General features: G+C 33.1%; 1 protein-coding gene across 3 annotated transcripts in view; it reads right to left on the reverse strand.

The window, feature by feature from the left end:
• Positions 1-17,901, reverse strand: part of LOC136778874 (peptidyl-prolyl cis-trans isomerase G-like) — an 89,284-nt gene that overhangs the window by 794 nt on the left and 70,589 nt on the right. Inside the window, exons 6-11 of one of the 3 annotated variants that reach the window (XM_066736021.1) lie at positions 15,548-15,679; positions 11,235-11,422; positions 9,033-9,176; positions 8,484-8,608; positions 7,863-7,948; positions 5-1,555 (exon numbers count right to left, since the gene is read on the reverse strand). In XM_066736021.1, the coding sequence (XP_066592118.1) occupies positions 5-1,555; positions 7,863-7,948; positions 8,484-8,608; positions 9,033-9,176; positions 11,235-11,422; positions 15,548-15,679 (2,226 nt within the window). Of the gene's footprint in view, positions 1-4; positions 2,003-2,172; positions 3,226-3,791; positions 3,896-3,915; positions 4,086-7,862; positions 7,949-8,483; positions 8,609-9,032; positions 9,177-11,234; positions 11,423-15,547; positions 15,680-17,901 lie in introns of those variants that run through there. The other 2 variants (XM_066736022.1, XM_066736023.1) reach the window with 2 other exon arrangements.

Here is a 17,901-nt window from a genome sequence, read left to right on the forward strand (position 1 = left end):
TTACCTTCTCCAGCAAGTCGTTTATTCTCGAATCTTCATTGGTAATCACTATACGTGGCGTCGCCATGTTTACAACATCCTCGGTACTTTCATCTCTTGAATCCGAATACAATCTTATTTTCGAAGCTTGCATAAAGTTAATTCTATCGTTTTCGTCGAAAATAGAGCCGTCATCCGATAATTCAAGGCCAGCATCAATATTATTATATTTTTTCTTCTCATTCCGAACTTTCTTATGCGATCGTTTAATTGATGTACTTTGTAGCAATCTCATGTAGCTTTTAATTCGTAAACTGTTAGGTGGTGTCTTTTTTGGATTACTAACTGCATGCACCTTATTTTCTAAAGATTCTGCACTTGTATTCCAATGACTTGTAGATGGTTGAGGGTTATTAGAATTTACAACTTTAAAATGATCGCTATCATCGGTTTCAAAGCTTGAAGTACTGGCATTTAAACTATGATCCAAGGATGGTACTTTAAAATCTTGACTGGAACCTTTGCAATTAATTTCGTTACTATTGTTTGATGCTATGCGGGGCGAGATTCTTTTGCGTAAGCTATTAGTACGCTTATCCTTCTTATGAGACTTTTTAATAGAATTCACATTTAGCAGTATTTCAGGAGTGATAGTATTTTTTGGAGTCACTCTTCCATCATTGTCTGTAGTAGCAGTAGTAACACTATCTTCTGCTGAACTTAAATGATAATTGTTGAGTTTATCAGTTTCGTTCTCATCATGACAACCAGTATATGTTTTAAGTTCTGGACTTTGTCGCCATTTTAAAACCGGTGTCACGCACCTAGAAATATCAAGATTCTCATTAATGTCTTCATTGCTATCATTGGGATTTACGGTTGTCCGTAGTTTATCGCTGTTTTCGTTTCTTCGATCTATAATTGATCTTCTTTTAATTGGTGTGAATATTTTAAATTCTTCTTCATCACTTTCGTAGCCTGTTTCTAACTCTTTAATATCATTAAAGTCATCTTTGTTTGAAAACAATTCAGAAGATATTTTTAATTTTTTATTTGGAGACAATTTACAACAGATAATTTCATCATTCACAGATAATTTTTTAATACCGTCAAATAAATGATCCTCCTTATTATCATCTTTTCCTGTATCTTTTGAATTATCATTTTCTCGTTGACTACGAGTAAAGTATTTCATACGGTTTGCAGATGCTGTAAGAATTTTGCAGTGCTTGTCTTTCTTATGACTCTTTTTCACTGAGCTGAAGTGATTAATCAATTGCCTACTGGAGTTAACATTTTCTGGTGTACCAGATCTTTCAGTTACTTCAGCATTTGAGTTACTTTCATTTTGGTGTATTTCTAAATTTGGATGAAGACACTTAGGTCTGAATAATTTTTTTTTATTTTCATCTTTAATTTTTTTATGTGATTTTTTGATAGATTCAGATAAAATACGATCTAAGAAATTCACCCGATTTTCGGGGGTTTTTCGTACTGTGTTTTCTGGCGGAAGACTATTATTTTTTGGAGTCAGCGAAATGCATCGGGTGCCAGCACTGGAAGGTGATGCCTCATTCTTAGGTTCTAAATTTTGATTTGAAGACAAGTTGCTAATATCTTGCATTGATTCGTCAATCGATGAAGAAGATTGCTGCAAACTATCTGTTTCCAAAACCTCTGTTTCCTTTTGCAAATTTTGATGTCTATAATCAAGGTCATCATTTTGAAACGATTCATTTAGTTCTATTGAAACCTCTAGATTATCAGAATAATCATATATTGATTCATTTTCAGATATTTCATCCTCAGAATGATAAGACTTCTTTTTGCTTTTATCTTTTTTATGGGACTGCTTTATAGAGTTTAAACTATATGTTGGGCTTGCTTCTTTATCAAAAATTTGTGGTGTTTTTGGTCTTTTATCATCTGTCATTAATAACTTAATTGTTTCCTCTTCATAAGAACCACTGGTATCTTTAATTTCCATTTGCAGATTGACACATTCCATGCGACGTGTTCTCTCCTATTTTATAAACAATTATATATGGTTAACTTTTGTAATATACACACAAAAAAAAATATTTAAACATGAAATTTTATAAAGATACAGATTGAATTTTGTAAAAAATAAAAAATATATAAAAACAAATAAACCAATGTGAGACTGAATAAAAATTGAAATTTAGTTAATACCTTCTTGTGACTTTTCTTAATGGAGCTCATACTCTCTGGAATTATCCTAGTTTTATTTTCAGGTGTTTTTGGCTCTTCATTCTCATCTTCGTTAAAATCATAAAATAAATTTCTTGGTGTACTAATCATAATTTCATTTAAATTTTTAACACTCTTTATACTTCTCCTAAGAGAATGAACATTTGGAGTTTGAGTCATTTGTACAATGTTATCAATTTTCTCTTTAAGGTCACTACGTAGTAATGGTGATGAATGTAAAATTGTATTTGGAGAGCCTGCTACATTTTTCACGCTGGGTGTAAGATATGTTAATGATTTTTTAACGCTCCTTCTCTGTATTGGTGTTTGATTTTGATTCTCATCCATAGACTCATTTGACATAGGTGGACTGATTATAACAGAGCAGCTAGGACTAGTATCAAAGCTTAAAGTTTTATTTAACTGAGGAGAAGGTGTACTTAAACTTAGTATAGACATACTTCTAGGACTTTTATGCATAAGTCTTTTAGGACTAGGACTTGAATCAAAATTTAATGATTTTTTTATCAATTTTGTTCGGCTATTAACTGGACTAATATTTAAGTTTAAAGCTCTCATTATTTTAGCTGATCTTGACAATTTTTTTTCATCACTTTCAAAAGAAGCACTATCAGAACTTGAATTAGGTGATTTATATGTATTATTATTTTTCACACTTCCAATATCAAAACTCAGTGATCTATTTATTCTATACCTTAATAAACTTTTATTTCGATGCGGTACAGATTTACTGAGTGATTTAGGTGATATAAATTGCCTCTTAGAAAAGAGTTTTCTACTCTCTTGTGGACTCCAGCTCACATAAAACTTAGGGTTTCTGTCAATATGATAAATATCACATTCTGAGTTGTTGAACTGATTATTATACATGATGCTGCTTTACAATTATATTTTTGATCGTTAATGATTTGCTTAATGTTTAATGCAAATACCAAATAATAGTAAATGTTAGCAAATGCACTGGATTATGTCTTAACTGTTTTATCTTAGTTTAATCATTCTTTGCTTTACTTCCTGAAATATAAAATAGTTGATTTTAGCATTTTGAAGTATAGCACAAGTAAACATTATAAATTTAATACATATACATATCAGTCTACAATATAAGAAACATTTACTCTATATAGTGACTAATTACTAAACAAAGCAGAAGTTTATGAAAAAATACATGTAAAAAGGATTCATATTATAAAAGAAAAGTGGTAAAATGCAGTAATGCCTAGGGAAAGTGGTTTCCTTTGTAAGGTAGAATATCAAATTATATATCTTCCCGAAAATATGTGTTTAGCGAAAATTAAGTTATATCATATGACACACTTTAAGAAATTTGAAATTAAAGCATCTAACAGAAAGCGCGTCTAAGTTTTCTCAACATAAATTTAAAAATTTTACAAGCGTAGTAATTTAAACTTATTTTAAACTTTACCGCAATAATCTCGTCTTTTTATAAAAAGTATCAAAATTTTAAAAAAGATTCGATTGGAAGAAAAACGACAATAGGATTTAAATGCTTGCTTTTGATAATACAAACAGAATATCGAGATAATTAAAGGTTTAAAATGATTACCAATGCAAGTTACCGTGAAGCTTTAAAAAGACGTAAAACGCTATATTGGTGAGGCACAAGAGAAGAATAGAAAGAAGGCATAAGCCATGCGAATGCAACAGGCGAGTTTTAAATTTTGTTACATGAATCTCACTTACACTTTGAATTAACGTGTACACATCGATGTATTGTATTGCTATAACCGCACTCTTATTGATCTGTCAAAGTTTGAACCGTTTCCTTTGATCAGAACACTTTAATTTAAAGAAAATCACGATAACCTTGACCACATTCACGTCGCGTGCCTCACGTTTAAACTTTTCTGGCTTTTCTGAGATCACACGACACGTAGTCCGGTAGTTCTATGGCGTGGTATATAGGGGGCACTAAACTAGAGTCCTAAGTTTGATCCGATATGTTTTATTACTTTTAATTTGTTAGTTATTAAGTAAAAAGAGTAAACATCTCAATGGAAAAATGTATATTATGTTTTTCTTTAACAATTAGTCATTATTTTCTGTGGAAACAATTGAGTTTTTAACGAGTTTTTTTAGAAATAAAATTGTAATTTCCTACGGCCGACGATAGATGGCGCGCTTGTTCGGTTTTATTTGGCATGTGAGATTTCTGATGTATTTGGTGTTATACTGCTATGTATAATAAAGAACGATTCATTTCATTTAACCTAAAACTTATGTTTATTATATTTTGCTAAATAAATGCTGGGAGAAGAAGGATCGTTTTTGTTTATTAGTAAATAATCAGTGAGGGATGATAATGTAGATTGTATTCTATATAAATGGGTTTATTTTTTTGTTCCCAACATTTTATGAATCCTGTCTGCGATGCATTTTGATGCACATGGCACGCGCACCTGTTGCTCATCCCTCGGGTTGCTACACACAGCCCAGTGAGCTATTTCCATCCCTTTCCACACTTTGACCCACCGAAACCTGGATATAGTCGAGTGTTAGAGGCTCTTTTACGAGTCCGGGCCTCTGTTCTCTCTTACAATATGTAACTTTACCTGTTTCTCGCCATGCTACTATATCTTTCACAAATTCCTTTATAATAAAACATTTTTTGTACCGAAATATAACACGACGCGCAACATTCAAATGGACAAATTTATTGCAAATTTTACAAATTGCAGCATTTTTTTTATTATACGCATAGAATAGTGAAATTATTTTGCCCTTAATATTAATCCATGGACATACCAAGCAAAAAATCATGGAATATTCATAGGAAAGGAAAAATCGCTTTTCCGGTATCACTTCCTTTCTATGGGTCCTTTTTTAAAACATTTCACGCTTATGCTAATCACATGCAAATTTCCTCATGCACAGCGTTGGTATTCAGGACTTTTTGCTCATCTACAATCTTTTACAAAAGAAACATTTATTTATTTATTTTATTTACGGGCTTTTTACAACTTATTACAATACTTATACATGCAGTTTATTTACAATCAGTTATCTCAATGATAGCGTGACATAACAGAATCCAGTAACAAGCGTACACGTGTAGCCGTAGTATAAACAAATGCTTTCGTACTATCAATTTTTATATTTCTTCAAATTGTGTTATCCTATAATAGTCGAGTGTACAGTATAGTTTTTAATGACATACTACCATATTACGTTCAAATGGGGTTTGCCCGTAATAGAAATGTAAAGACGTTATACTTTTACGATAAACATTTTATATTAGCTGTATTAATGGCATAATACTATAATAGTAGAGCAAAGATCTATTTAAAACATGGAATCGGAGTCGATTAATGTTATTTAAATTAAAATATTTTTAACGAATTGTCTTAGACTAGTAGTTATTAATTCAATAAATGTTAAATCATTTTTTTTTTCATGAAAATTTTTTACGTATAAAGAAAATTTCAATTTCGTCTATTTTTTACCATTATTGATGCACATATTATGTGTTGCGTGGCGTTTAAAATAAATATTTAATAAACTCTTAAGGATATATAGAAAAAATAAGGATATACAGCTATCTCGCGGTCAATGTATAATTGAAAGTATAGGTGTATATTATTAGCTTTCTCCAAGTGTAAAAACCGATCCTTGGAAATTTTCGAAATTCATGCTTTATCATAAGTAAACCTACTGATACCCTTAAAAGTAGAATATACAATATATTATGTATATTTTATCCCGTGTAAAAAATATCGAAGGAATGCGTAAACGATAATCGACTTATACATTGGAAAGATATGCACAACTGTCTACTTATGTTTATGCACTCCTTGGAATTAACGATTTTGTTCATATTGGACATTGCAGCGTTGTCCCGATAGCCTCGATTTACTAAATGCTAATTAAACTACTAGGTTAAGAATTATTTTAATATGGACAATAAGGGAAGGGACACGTGGAGATTACATTTATGGACGACAAATATTTTACTTTTAATTAATAATATCGATCGTTCTCTATCAATGATACTAATTTTTAAACAAGTATCTTATTGTGAGTTTAATGTTACAATAATCGCAATGACAGAAATACAGTCTTTGTCAAGCAACATAGATCGATATACTCTGCGATTTTGTACACATTTCATTGTTTCTGCCATTTAATTCAATAAAAATTAAATCGAATACTGAATAGATTTTTAAAAGAAATGTGTTAAAATATATGTTAGGATTTTCCACGACTATTATAAAACAGTATTATATTACTTTAAACCTATGGTTATACGATAGTGTTTATACTCTGTCCAGTGAGAGAACGTCACCATTTCGTACAGGTAAACTAGGTTCTCTTCACTAAATTATCCTACTCTGGTAATTATCCGGCTTTATAGCTGTTATATAACCAATTAGAGATGATCTACATATTGAAGAACTAAAACTTGTAAAAATTAGTGATGTTCTATCGCTGGACTCGTTGCGATCGAAGAATAATTTAACTCAAGGAAGCGATTTAGCTAAAGTTTCTTTCGAACAAGCACTGCTGCTTAATATTTTTTTAACATATTCGGTATATATCAAAGATTCAATTTTACTTAAAATATTCGTAACTCCAAAATTAATCATTCCCAATTAGTTTCACATCGATGCATGACCATAATTAATACGCTCGAAGTGTAGCAAATCGTATCAAGATGAATATATAGGATTTCTTTTTTCCTTCTTTTAAGAATGCTGCCCTTCCCATAATTCGATTTTCAATTTGAAATAAGCTAGGAAAACTTGACGATCGCGATCTAATATATATATATATATATATATATATATATATTATAAAATTTATTTACTTCTCTTACTTACATACTCATTCGATTCAAGTAACAGTTTGTCTTAAGCTTCTAAAATACTGTACATTGGCGACATTTTTAATAAATATAAATTTACAATAACTTATAGAATTGAATGTGGACGGTTTAAATTTTCGCGATCTGTTCTCTGATACCGATTTATCAACAAAAAATCTTACTCTTAACACTAGATTTACGGACTGAGCCAATTTGACTCATTCAAAGGTATTTCAAAATCATAATTTATACGTAAACAATGTTTTAAATAAATTTTTTAATAATAAATCTTTCATTTAATTTAAAGTAGAACTAATTTCTATATATAAAATTTCAATTTTCGTGTATTATTCAAATAATCTCACTTTGGTAAAAATAGGTCTAATCAACGTTCGTAAATCTAGTGTTAATACGCTTAAGATTACAGAAAATTATCCACGAACCCGTCTAAAATCTCTCTGAATAAGTTTAAGAGTTATGAATAAAAAATTAAACAATATAGTGGAGAGACGCTGTCGATGAAGGGAGATAAAGTTACGTGTGGATTTCCTGTATGGTAAAAGATGTAAATGAGTCGAGTATTGACGAAGGAGGAAAGTTTGAAGTGATGGAAGGGGTTTTCGATGCAACGTTCATGAATTATAAGGGAAACTGGGGTTTCTTTCTAAGGGTGAGAGGACGGGTTCTCGGCTGGCTCACGATATTCGATAAGTTATCTGGTAAAGTCGTGCGGGTCGTAGGCAGCAGCCTTAAATGTGACGCATACCGAGAATTATCTTAATAAGGGCATAACACACAGAGGCTCGAGCAGAGCTCGCTGTGTTTACGCGCTCCCCATTGGTCCTTTTGGCTTAATCATCATTACAGCTTTCTTCAGCGTGTAGTCCCAGCCTCTCCAGCGGAACCAAACGATTCCTACGTAGAAAGAAAAAAGAAAACGTTAATCCAGCTGTCCATCTCTCTCACAATCACTCTACTGTAATCATTAAAGCGCTTAAAAGGGGTCGCAGTATTCTCGAAAAAATTAAACATTCTTTTTCCTATTATTCCTTTAGAGGATCCACGATAAATGAAATATTTATAGGAGGAAACAGAGAACATTGCGTCAAAAGTCGGAAACGATCTCCAACTTTCCAAATACCATATATGCCCTATTTTTAATCCTTATGGAAGACGACAAGTTTGCTTCTAATGAGCCGTTTTGTTTTCAGGACTTGGAAAACACTTTTGACAAAGAATGGGAGAATTAATAAGATCCTGAAAGTTGACGTAAATATCCATATATATATTGTGTTATCTTTTAATTTTATACAACAAGACCTCCGATGTTTGGTCAAGTGGGGAGATGTCAGATACTATTATAATGGTCAATACCTGTATGACAAGGCTCTCGAATTTTTGTAGAAGGATGTTGCTATGTAGGAGGAGATGAATTTTAAAAGAATTTTACCTTGTCGAGCTGTGAGATCTTGGGGATCGTTCAGGTAGAGGCCGTTCAACCCACGTCCACAGGATTTCCACCACCATCCTCCCTTCAGCATAGAGGCACAATTCAACGACGACCTGTCGTTATCCCTGAAAGAAAAATCTCATACTCAACATCTACGAAGAAAATCTTTGAAATAAAACTACCATACTCGATCGTATATGTAGCTAAGCTAAATGAAAAAACCAAAATTCTCACGTATTCCGTAATGTTTATTATCGTAGCACGGAGTGGCATTTACCACGCAATTTAAGCTTTCTTCGCTAAAATTTTTTTGTGCGTGAAAATAATTAGATACTCTACACGTGGGTGGTAAGTAATTGGATTTGCAATACTTATGCGTTATAATTGTGTGATCCCACGTATTAATTAGCGCAGTGACAGTATAATAAAGTTTGTGAAATTAAGTTAATAATAATTCCGCGCGTAATTTATGTAATAGATCTTAAATGTTTGTTACCGTCAGTCTTTATTGTAATTGCCGATTGTGAGTTAGAGCTTTGACTGACTTACCGATTGTAGGTCGAGAAGGGACTGTTATTCGAGCCATACCACGGGTCGTTTAATGAATCACCAGCGTTTCCTTCGTACCCGTCGATCTCCAATTTGTAATATTCGCCTTCCGAATAAATCTTGAAGTGTGAATATTGGGCATATCTGAAAATAAATAAATTAACCATACATTGTTAAACTTTGCAAATCCCTTTCTTTTCCTATATCTCAATATAGATGAAACAAAAAAGGATAAAAAAAACTAATATTTATAACTCACAAATTTTAACTTAGGAATTGAAAAAACGAAAGAAAGAAAGGTAAATAAATAATATAATCGGAGCGGTAGCTATTATAGAATCGTAGAAAATGAACGCATAAGTCGTTGTTACAGTCACTTACATAACATGAAAGTAAGGCTAAAGGTTTCTAGCGCGAAATAGAATAAACACGATATCGGCCATGTGCGAGTGAGATTACACGAGATTCCATATATACTATATATATAATTCTGCACTTTTAAAGTATACATAGCAAGGTGCACGCGATTAATTGGGCCAATTAATGTACGAGAAACTGTTCATGGGAAAGTAAAGCATTGTATAATATTATACGAGCAAAGTCGCCAAGAACCGTGATAATGAACGTTAATTACTCGCCTAATTTACACTACGCGATTGGGAAAAACCTAACCAGGCTTAATGATTACGTTTCTGTTCAATGTAGGGAGCAAAAAATCAGATAAAAAAACTAGTGCCAAGATCATGCCTATTATTACTTCGATATAAGGAAAATTATTCTATTTACCGTTTCTGAGTGTTTCATTGCGAAAGAGAGACAGTTTTAATTGCCACTGACAACACTGAATCACAGTTTAACTTGGATGTTCGACGAATCGTTGCTCGCCTCCTTCATATGTGGTCAACATCATAAATATCATGAAATAACTGTATTTTTTACACGTGGGGGATTCGATCGTAAAAGATCTTGAGATTCGTTAAATTTGTCGTCTGGTCTTCGTCGAGTGGTTTGGCGAGTATTGATTGGTCATTAATGTACGTTTTATTAGTATCTTCGGTCGATTCTAACATATAAAGGAGGTGTCGATTGAATTGTGTGAGTCTCTAATATACATATGTCACTCTCATAATCATTTTCAATGTGTACTTTGTCATTAGCTCGTTTTGCACTGGACACGATTCTTTCTGTAAAGCAGCACATGGTACTGGCAGAGTGTTTTGTAAGAAGAAATCATGGAGGTGGAGAAAGAAAGAAACTCCTTTTGCTGGAATACATGCAGTGATTGTCCAGCAATCTGCAATTTCTACGCGATCCTTAATCAAATCTTTACTGCAAAACTTCAACGCCACTGATTCGAAATCATAATTGTGAAATTCTCTTGGAGAATTTGCATCGTTTGCCCTATGATCTCTCGCTCGTTTCTCGTAATCAATCGTTAAATATTAAAAGATTCCTTATAAAACTTGAGTACTTTTGTTAAATATCCTCTTTTCTGCATTGAGTTCATTTGGAAAACATAAATGTTTGGAAGGTGATTCTTCTATTCGAGATTATAATTGCGAAACTCTCCTCTCAAGAACTGGCGTCGTTTGCTCAATGATCTCTCGTTCGTTTATCGTAATTGCTTTATACTCATGTATCGTTAAATAGGAAAAGATTGTTCGTGAAAGTCTTAGATAATATTTGTTAAATTTCCGTTTTTTTTTTGCGTTCATTTCGTTTGGAATGTTTAAATGTGGGATTATTTTAAAATAGTTCAAAAAACTGTTATGAGTCTCGAGTATAAAGTTTAGATTCATTTGAGGCTGCTATATCTGATGTTGTTGTCTATATCGACGAGTTAGGAGGTAATCGATGCATCCGAAGAAGGAATGCCGGTGATCGCGATTGATGGAATCCTGAAATGGCTTTTTCACCAGGGTCATTCAGCAGTATCTGTTGCTTTTGTTAAATAATTATGGACATGCGTGAGATTTTTTTTAATTCCAGTGTCTACCTGACCAGCATCTAAATAATCAGGATACTCCATTATCGCCTTATTTGTCTTCAGCAACGTGGCAAATAAAATTCTCTATCATATTGTATATACTGAATGTGAGCAGTTAATCAAACGAACGATAAGATAAACGAGCCTACAGCATCCTTTATTAACGATATCGTTTAAATATTGAATAATAAAAATGTATATAGATAAATTCGTACCTTTTGTTCCCCTCAAAATCTTCCAGCTCGACTCTCAACATGTAATCTTCGTTGTTCGTCAACATATAAATGTTCTCGTTTCCAAGCCAGAATTCTCTAGCTGGGTCCCCAAAACCATTCTTATAGTCCGCCCAGTCTCTGTTGAAATTTTCTCGCGGCTCCCCAAAATCATCCCTCCTTTGAATAACCTGTTGCAAAAGCAAAGTACAGTAGCTTTCAGGTAGAAAATAACAGAGGTTGTGTTAAAATTATAAACAAAATTTGGTAAGATAGGTTTATGCAAAATTTATTTAGCACGAAATATTGTATAAATAGAGATATGTGGAATCAAAGGAATTATTATATTAAGGAAAAGATACACTTAATTATTGAAGAAAATTATTTGATTAAAATCAAACTTTCTTAGAATTCAAAGAAAGAGTTATCTCAATAAAATAATTTTTTATTCTCAATGTGCTGATTACGTAAAATAATTTGGTATAAGTAAAATTGTAGAGAGTTTGAACTCTGGCATAAGCAATCATGTGGTCGAAATGGAGAATGACTGTACATAACTTGCACACTGCAAAAGGTTTACAGTTTTTATTAGAAATACTGAAAAAGTACAATAGTTTGGAATAATGACTATAATTATAGTTTCGAAGAGGACAGGATACTGTTTTTTTGTTAGGTAGTGAAAGAAACAAAATTTGCAGGATAAAAGTGATTGGATAGAGCAAGGTATAGCTGAAATTCACACTAAGAAGTTTAACTTATATTCGTCGCATTTTAATGATGATCAATAAAATAAATGAAATTAAAAATCTGTAACAGCTACAACACTGAGAAAAATATTAGTTCTTTTTAATTAAACAAGTGTATAAATTAATAAAATCAACGAAAAGCTATTATTTGATTGTAAATATTGTAAATGAATATATAATAACAATAAATAAAGAACATAATATTAAATTAAGGAGCTAATTACCGTTTCTGGAAAATAAAGAATAAATTTTATATATTCCAGGCATAGAGAAAATTATTCTCTAATAACTTAAAGAATATGAATTTTTTCTGTATGAAAAGCACGAATGAATATAACGTGTATAAATGGATCGAAAGTAGCAGTTTTCTGGACATGTGTCATTGATTCGGTGGCGTGTCTAAAAGCGAAAGGCCTTTTACTCATTTTTTCAACTTCCCTTCTCCCTCAGCCTCTTCTTCTTTTCGCCGAATCTTCCCTTAGGGCATAACTTGGTCGCACGACTTTTTCTGCTAGCAAAGCAACGTGGGGTCCCGTTACTCACGCGCGGTAGCATATCCGCGGAGAAACGGTTATTACGGTAAATAGATTAATTAACAGGAAATTATATACGACGAGGAATGCCAAGAGAATTTGATTGATGGTCAATCGATGAGAAAAAGCCAGCCCAGCTTACCTTGAAAAAAGAAGAAACGGAAATGTGTGAAGCACACTTTCGACTTCATCGGGGCCCTCGACATAAACGAATTTTAATCAAGACCCTATAATATTTATGATTTAATTGGCAAGTTTTTTGAGAATTGATTAGAGTTTTTTGGAAAGTAGCCTATGCAGTGACAGAGCACTTCTTGCTTTATTGACACACTATACATGTATAGTTAATGGCTCCCTTATTGATATTTCCATTAAGAATCGAGGCCATACGATTTTATATATACATATATCGTTATATATTATAGATTCAAACAATTAGCGAAGACGATCAAATTAATATTTAATTTCCAACTTTCTTTCGCGGCGACGCTTTGATAATAATTCACAGGAGCGAGAAACTCCTTATTAGGATTACAATCGGGCTAATATTTATTTTTCTTGTCAACGAAAGTTTCAACGATTAGTCAGTATTGGAATAATGAAGCGTGAGACAGTAAATTGACAATCGCGAAGGGGAAACAGTCGGGGATTAAAGAGTATAATGCTTCACCGAAAGTTCACGGTACCAATTTATCGGTTTCGAACAATATTGCCCTTGGGCAATGAATGGTGACCAGCAATCGGTGGATATTAAAGGATTATGAAACTCCATCGTAAATAAGGACTGTACGTTGTAAGGGGGTACTTCGTACAAATTAGCGTTGCACCTGCAGGAAACACAGTATAGATCCGTTTATAAATACAAAATAGTAAGAAAATACGAAGAATAAAATTACGATAAAGCTGGCGGAGCAACGAAACTCTGTATATCTGCAAGTATACTGTACGCTATCTTTATAAAGATGAGTGGCTCTATCTTGGTCGTCTAGTAATTGTATGGCCAATAGATAAAGAAATTTTAAAAGGGAGAGGATTTTATATTTCTCTTCTATTAACACACTTTTTTATCTATAGGCATTAACGGTTGAGTTTTTAATGATTAATGATTCTTCGGTTTAAGGTTTAATACGGTGAATAGTCATAGCGTTAATAGGACAAATTCACAAGATTATGAAGCAAACAGGAGAAAAAAATTCTTAATAGCATTCTAATCAAAGACTATTAACAATTTTATAACCGTTACTTTTTTCAATTAGGCTACAATTACTCATGGACCTGGTTCACTGCATTTTTTTCATGAAAAATAGAAATACCATTGAAATTTTTTTTTGGTTCGAGAGAAAATTAAATAATTGGTATTTAGGTTGCGCAAGTTAATTACTATCACCTGATGTGCTATAGCTATTCGCGCTAATGTAAGTTCGTTGAGAAAAATGTCAATGGACTGACCGGAAGAGCGATCCATCGTTGCAAAGCACGCCAATTAATGTTATAATAAAGTAACAAAATCAGCTCAACTCGTAAGTCGTTACACTTTCACTGCGTGCGTCCTGTCAGCTTGGATCTCAGCTGTTGAGGGATTTTTCCCGGAAACTTGTTCATTTCATAGAAGTAAATAACCTGCAGTGGCGTTAACGACGTTCAGAGAAACATGTGGGAAATTGGCTACCATAAATTCTACCGAAGGATCTTCTTTTATATTACACTTTACATGGCGATTTAATTAAATTATAATTATTACTTTAACGCATTGGTATAAATTGAAATTAATTAATCCACTCAAAGCCAATTAATTTTCCGATAAAAATCTATTCCGTTTTCAGAAACGAATGCTATAAACTCTAGTAGTAATTGTAAGTGTATCCGTGTGCATCCTAAACACACTTGATGTTGTTTTATTTTATTAAAAATATTATTATACGATTCACGAATGAAATCGAGCATGAAATTCTCTAAATATTAATAATATAAGTGAGTGTCCTTTCTGATCGAATGGGATCAAGATCGCGGGTAGTTATTGTGGAGAATGAAACTACATATTAATGAGTTTGCGTTCGTCAGAATATGATTCGCTTGCACGAAGAATCATTGGAGCGGTTGAAAAATGTCTTCTGCTATATTTGCAGTTAGATGAAAGTCTGTATTATCCTTGTGAAAAGGTATTGCTTTGGTGATTTGAGAACGTTCGTCCTTGCTTTCATCTTGACGCGAACCTGACGCAAAGTTGTCTATTAACTTGAATTAATAACTGACACGGGAGTATATACTATTACACGACCACTAATTAACGTAATTAGCAGTGCCGTTGCAACCCGAAGGCGTAACGCTAATTAAAAAACACGCCGTTTTCCTAGTCTTTACACTTTTCAAATGGCAAGTAGTAAATATATATAGTGATGATAGTTTTTTTAGTGAAAATAAAACGAGAAAAGAGATCAATAATTTAATCAATGCAAAATAAATTTTCATGGAATCGCTGAGCGAGGATTGCAGAAGATTTCGCAATTCATAAAAAAAAGACGCATCCTTTCCCTAGTCTTTACAAATTAAAAGTGATAAATAATGAATATAGCGATCAAAGTGCTTCTAACGATGATAAAACAAGATAAGACAAGAAAAAAAAAAAAAATAATTTAATCGAGATGCAAATCGAATTTTCACAAATTCGTTGAACAAGGTTTTCAACAGATTTCGAAATTAAAAAAGTAGAAAAAAGTCGTTTGCCTTTATAGACTTTGCAATTTAAAAATGGTGAATAATGAAAATAGCGATTATAATGTTTTTGCGATAATGGAACGAGATGAGATAAGAAATAACAATAATTTAATTGATGCAAAACGAATGTTCACGAAATCGTTGACCAAGGATTTCGAGAGATTTCGAAATTGGCGAGTAACACCTCGGGAAATTGAGATTCGGGACGATAGTAGGATAAAGATAGGGAACAATCGTGTAAGGTAAGGCAAGGAGTACGGTATCTCGATGCTGGTGTCGCGGTGCATGAGCACCATTGTCTATTTCCCAAGCGGAAACTTACCGTCCAGCCTCCTTCAGCAATTTCCTGCTCACAGTAGACCTTGAGGAACCAGTAGGTCGTACCACGAATCTGCAAGTAGTAAACTCCGCTATCCCTCATACCGGCATTCAGCAAATCGACACAAGAATAACCCTGAAATCACAAAATTAGGTTCATTAAATTTCATTTCTATATACATCGAGATAAATCTTGGTATTTTTAATGATACCAAATACTCTTCAAACAATATGGTAGGTGCTGTTGTATGCATTCTTAAAGATTCTTCAGAGATTTCACGACTTAAAAAGCAATGAGTATGATTTTAATTTTAGAATCTTTAGGTTTGGTTTATTATAGGTATTGCTTAAATAAGATAAATCATATCGTTTAAATTGCTTTGAAACATGGATTTAACAATTTATTTTTCTCCAAAACTATAAAAAATATGAATTTTTTGCACAACATCTCTTAAAATGAAAATAAAGGAGGGGCGTGTAATAAAATGGGTCATGATAAAAATTGATATCTTATAGTATACACAGAGTTTAACGTCTTCTTTCTTCCATATCATCCAGAGCAATTTAAATAGTACATCCTGTGTAAGACGAACGCAGAGGTGAATGTAAAATGAATAATCCACCCGTTAATTACTATTAACGAATGATTAAACAAATCCAACTAATTCATGTATTACATCGACTTAATTAAAATAATCCTAATAGCGTTTCTCGCGTAATTGACTAGACTTGTACTTCCGTATATTAATCGGATTAAAGTAAATGTAGACTATATATAGAGTAGAATATTATATATGCCCCCTCTTTATTTATATACTTCATGCTTTAAATTTCTCTGAGAAATTATTTACGCTCTTTTGACCGATTACGATAAAATTCATGGTGGATAAACTGCTGTAAAGTTCACGAGCTTTCGATAAATTCGTCATGGCTTATCGTGTTATTTAAAAAAAACGTGGAAACTGGCAAATTGATTACAGCTGCGAGAGAGGAATAGCGTGAGAAGAACCCGGACGTACGTTTGACGGATGTTAATTTATAAAAGGGATTTTGGAGAAAATCATACAAAGTAAAGTGAGAGTATCGATGGCGAGTCGATACATATCCGATGAACCGTGCAGTGACGGCTTTATTGGCTCGCGATCTTTCACTTTAATGATAGATAATCGTGACCATTACCATATAAAGTGCGCGCTCGTAATAATTAAGCCGGGCTATCGAGGGACGCTCGAGAGGAGAAAATGAATTCATGAAACTCATGAAACAGCGCGGTGAAGCAAATTTTATCGACAGTTTCCATTGCTCGTTCATGACGATGAATTCGAAGAGCACATATTGGTATACATGCACTTAAAAAAAGAAAGAGAATTTTATAAACCTGTGAAAATTCACCTTATTGGCACGTGTTATCCTCAAGCTCGATATTGATTCTGAACTGGGAAAGAAATTAATTAATTTTAGCAAGCAGAGACCGGAAGCGAATTTTCTACGCGTGATTCGATATATAGGCTCCATTATGGTTAAAATTTAATTTTTCAGCATACAGATCCATAAACACGTGTATCCCCGCGTAATATAGAATATGAGAAATATTAAAACGTTTTGTTATATTTGCGCGTTCACAAATGTCTTAATGCAAAATTTGGATAACTGTGTAGCAGTTGCAGAGATACACATGTCTTCTTGCATCTGTGCTCTGGGGCGTATTTCAACTGGAGGATCCTATATATAGTATACATTGATGAAACACCTGGCCAGTTACATGACCACAGTTTCGGACATAGGAAGCAAAGCGTTCTCCAATCTCGTAATAATCTCTCCTTGCGGAGAGGTCTCATTTATTTGGCAACGACGCACAATTACATTACAAAGTCTATTATATAATTTTCACCAACCGATTCTTAATTCATTTGGGAAAAGATTGCTTTCTTTTTTATTTGTTTTTTAATAGACCTAAGTGTCCCCCTGCAATTATCGTCGGCTACATTAGCGAAGAAAGTTCGGCTTTCTTTTCCTTATTTTAACGCTTTAAGAAGGATGCCTTTTCTTTGGTCGTAAGTACTGTTTGGTGTACATACATAAATAAACGTGATATGGCTTGCATGCCTATGTTGTTTGTGTTGGTGTTAATAGTGATCTTAGTGTCTGTGCTGATATCCTTGCGATAGCCCTGCGACAGAGGTTTCTGGACGGAGACAGCCGTCGGATATAATAAATTGTCTTGCAATTATTTCGCCGTCGTCACGCTCTAGGCTTGCTGTACGTTCAACACTGGTACCATCCCATCTACCTTAATAAGCACAACAGTAAAGTGCAAATACCCCAACTTTATCTTCGAAATAATTATTCCGTCTAAAC

Source organism: Prorops nasuta, unplaced genomic scaffold (genome assembly GCF_024137725.1).
Source record: "Prorops nasuta isolate Cenicafe-Biocafe unplaced genomic scaffold, Cenicafe_Pnas_1.2 PNAS00015, whole genome shotgun sequence".
In the NCBI taxonomy this organism is placed as follows: domain Eukaryota; kingdom Metazoa; phylum Arthropoda; class Insecta; order Hymenoptera; family Bethylidae; genus Prorops; species Prorops nasuta.